The sequence below is a fragment of the Rhincodon typus genome, chromosome 41, assembly GCF_021869965.1.
Source record: "Rhincodon typus isolate 14 chromosome 41, sRhiTyp1.1, whole genome shotgun sequence".
Taxonomy (NCBI): Eukaryota; Metazoa; Chordata; class Chondrichthyes; order Orectolobiformes; family Rhincodontidae; genus Rhincodon; species Rhincodon typus.
This window is the reverse complement of record NC_063372.1, coordinates 1,609,923-1,613,034: the sequence shown is the minus strand read 5'-3', so window position 1 is coordinate 1,613,034 and position 3,112 is coordinate 1,609,923. Positions and strand designations below refer to the sequence as shown.

Genomic DNA, 3,112 nt, shown 5'->3' with positions numbered 1-3,112 from the left:
CTTGTTATCTTACCTACTCCAGAGTTGTGTCATAACATGTCTGGACAGGTTGATTGTAAAATATTAAAAAAGCTACCTGCCTGGGGGGTCTTGTGGCACAATGGTATTTTCCCTACTTCTGAGCCAGAAGGCCTGCGTTCAAATCCCACCTGCTCCAATGAACAGTTTAGAAAATATCTAAGATTTTGGTTCTTGGGTGGCTAATTGAGTGATTTCTTGGGGAGTTTCCCAAAAATAAAAGGCGGCCCACTTGTGGGACCAATGAGCACTCTCTCATGCTATAAATGTTGGCTTGCCCTATGAACTGGTATTCTTGCAAATTGCCCTGATAAGTGCACGACGAAAAGCTTCAACAAAATGTCTCTTTCTTTCAACAATACAAAAAGAAATTAGCTGGTGATACAAGAAAAACAAAGCTTACTAAAGTGACCTTTATTTTAGCCATACTTACATAACTGGACTGATACCTCCAATAAGTTAAACAGACAGAACCAAAGGAAGATCAAACAAACCTGGTTTAATATTCTGCTGAACACTTTTTAACAGAATAAGTTGTTTGGTGCACTAGAATTCTCTGCCGGATTGAGCAAGATTCTTCTGAAAAGCATTTGAACTGACAAAATTACACTAGCAGTTTAAAAAAAAAGGTAAATCTGACCCTGTCGTACCTGCCCTCTCCACCCCATGCACTGTTAGGCGTGATAATCACCTCCCGACAATTGTCTGTGTCAGTGTTGTACACATAGATCTTTAGTGGTTTTCCATTGTGGGATTCAATCAAGGAGAACAAGTCTTCAGACTGGAACAGAAAGAAAAAAAATTGGGTAAGTCAGTGCTCCGGTTCACCCCCTTCCCCGATTTGTTTACTGACAAACAGTCACAATCAATGTATAGCTTTTCCTCTTCATCCCTAATCCATTCACACTCCAAAAAGCAAAGACGCAGTTTTAGTGAGAAATGCCCACTAATTGTTTCACAGTACATTTTTTTTAAACAAAATAGCAGATTCTGGTGCTAGCTTGGCTACCATAGTGTTAAATGGCAATTACCAAACCAAGTATAGTTTAGGCAGTGCAGTTAAGTCAGGACAGAACAAAACAGATACTTATAACAATGCAAGAGTTATTTCAGTTAATCCATAATAATAATCAAATGCAAATACAAGAAATATTAAGCGCAGTAAATGGAAAGGAGAATGAAAACAAGACAGGCAGACAAAAGACAAAACAGAGACTACAGATTAACGCAGAGGACCATGTTGCGTCTCCTGTTCCTACTCGGTTACAACAATATACATCCTTATTTCACACATCCGACGTATGTAATACATACAGTTATTGGAATAAGTGCATTGAAATATATCATGCCATTGCAAAAGCCCGAGTACAGTACATATACCTCACAAAGCAAAAGCCACTGCCCTGAAATACTACAGGGTTGCCTCCAAAATCAGAGTACCACAATGTTTTGCACACAAAGCCATTTAGGGAGCATTGGTTAACTAGAGATATTTAATGGCGTAACCGACAGAGGCCATAACAGCAAGGACAAGCATTTCACACCTTGATCCTCCCAGCGGCACAAAGGTGTGCCAAGCAACTAATTTGCAAATTAGAGGCTTTCCATAGCTTGTCTAGCAGTCTGTGAAGAGCGAAAGAGTTAATATTTGATAACTCTTCATGAGAATCCATTTTTGCAGAAGAACATAGATGCTGTCAGACCTGATCAGCATTCCCAGCATTTTTTGCTCAGAGTAATTTGCCAGAATGTAAAGATAGCCATCAAAATGGCCACCTCTGCATGAACAAATGGGCCTGGAGATATCAGTTACTGGTAGTGAATGCCCCTAATCCAGACAGCATCTGCACAGTCAACATCACTATGTTCTATGCATAATAACATCACTGTCTGCGTATGTGCAAATGCCCAAGGCTGAATTTCCACACGCTAGAGGAACTAGAGACTGAGAATCCAGAAGCAGGGGCAACAGCTGGTAAAGTAGCCGTGATGTGGAGGTTCCGGTGTTGGACTGGGGTAGACAAAGTCAGAAATCACATGTTCAGGTGAAGCAACAAAGGAGCGGTGTTCTGAAAGCTTGTGATTTCAAATAAACCTGTTGGACTATAACCTGTTGTCATGAGACTTCTGGTAAAGTAGCAGCAGCCATTGAGCAGAGCAGCCAGGTAGCTCCTCATGGCAGGCAGGAGATAGATAATGGCTCCACGCTGAATTCGGACTGGAGGGCAACGCTGACAGCACCAAGCCCTTTACCCCAGCCTAGCACTTAGCAGCTGCCACTTCACTGAATGCCCGAGGGCTGGTTCAATCCACTATCCCTACAGTTGGAAAGCAGTTGCTTGGTGGTCTCAGAGCACTGCCTGCTGGAGCAGCCTACACCTTTGTGCTCCTTCTGCCACCTAGAAGAGGCACTCCTACGATGCATATGTTTTCTGTTTTTATTTCAGGCTTACAGTATCCACAGACTTTTGTGTCTTCTGTAGCTTAATAATTGCTCTGACAATTTTGGCTTAAGAAGAAACATATTTTTGCAGTCTACAAGATACTGAATCCCAACCTCAAAAGGTTAATGAATTGTTGGTTTACACACAGAAATCCAATAACCTCCACAAAAGGAAAAGGAAACATTGTGTAGCTACCTCACGGAGGATTGCTTCAGCTCCAATTATGTAGTCTGTGTATGGTCTCAAGCCAGCCAGTGCGGCAGGGGAATTGGGCTCCACTTCCTGAAAAAGAGCCACATTGTGTAAATACAAACAAAATATTCCTACAGACAGACAAAGCAAGTGACTCTTACAAACCCTCAACCAAGTGAGTTAAGTATCACAAGAGAGTTCATACTCGTGTTTCGAAAAATTGTTCCCACTTGGTACATGACCCAAATAGCACCGCTTCATGGGTAAATTTGGCACACATCAGTCAGCTATTTAACAAGAGGCAGAGCATTACCACACACACCCAAAAAAACTTGGGTACCTTAAAGTTGCCATCTGACTGTGCTGTGCACTTGCACTATGACCTTTCTAAAGAAATATTTCAGGCTCATTATTTAGTTACCATTGAAAGGTATAGAATCTGGCATAAAATTGCTGCA

At 41.6% G+C, this 3,112-nt stretch overlaps 1 protein-coding gene across 1 annotated transcript in view; it reads right to left on the bottom strand.

Annotated features, from left to right (window-relative positions):
* LOC109926017 (Golgi reassembly-stacking protein 2-like) overlaps positions 1 to 3,112 on the bottom strand; it is a 29,380-nt gene that overhangs the window by 15,132 nt on the left and 11,136 nt on the right. The window contains exons 4-5 of the mRNA XM_048618828.1: positions 2,658 to 2,744; positions 669 to 799 (exon numbers count right to left, since the gene is read on the bottom strand). Coding sequence (XP_048474785.1) covers positions 669 to 799; positions 2,658 to 2,744 — 218 coding nt within the window. The remainder of the gene's footprint in view (positions 1 to 668; positions 800 to 2,657; positions 2,745 to 3,112) is intronic.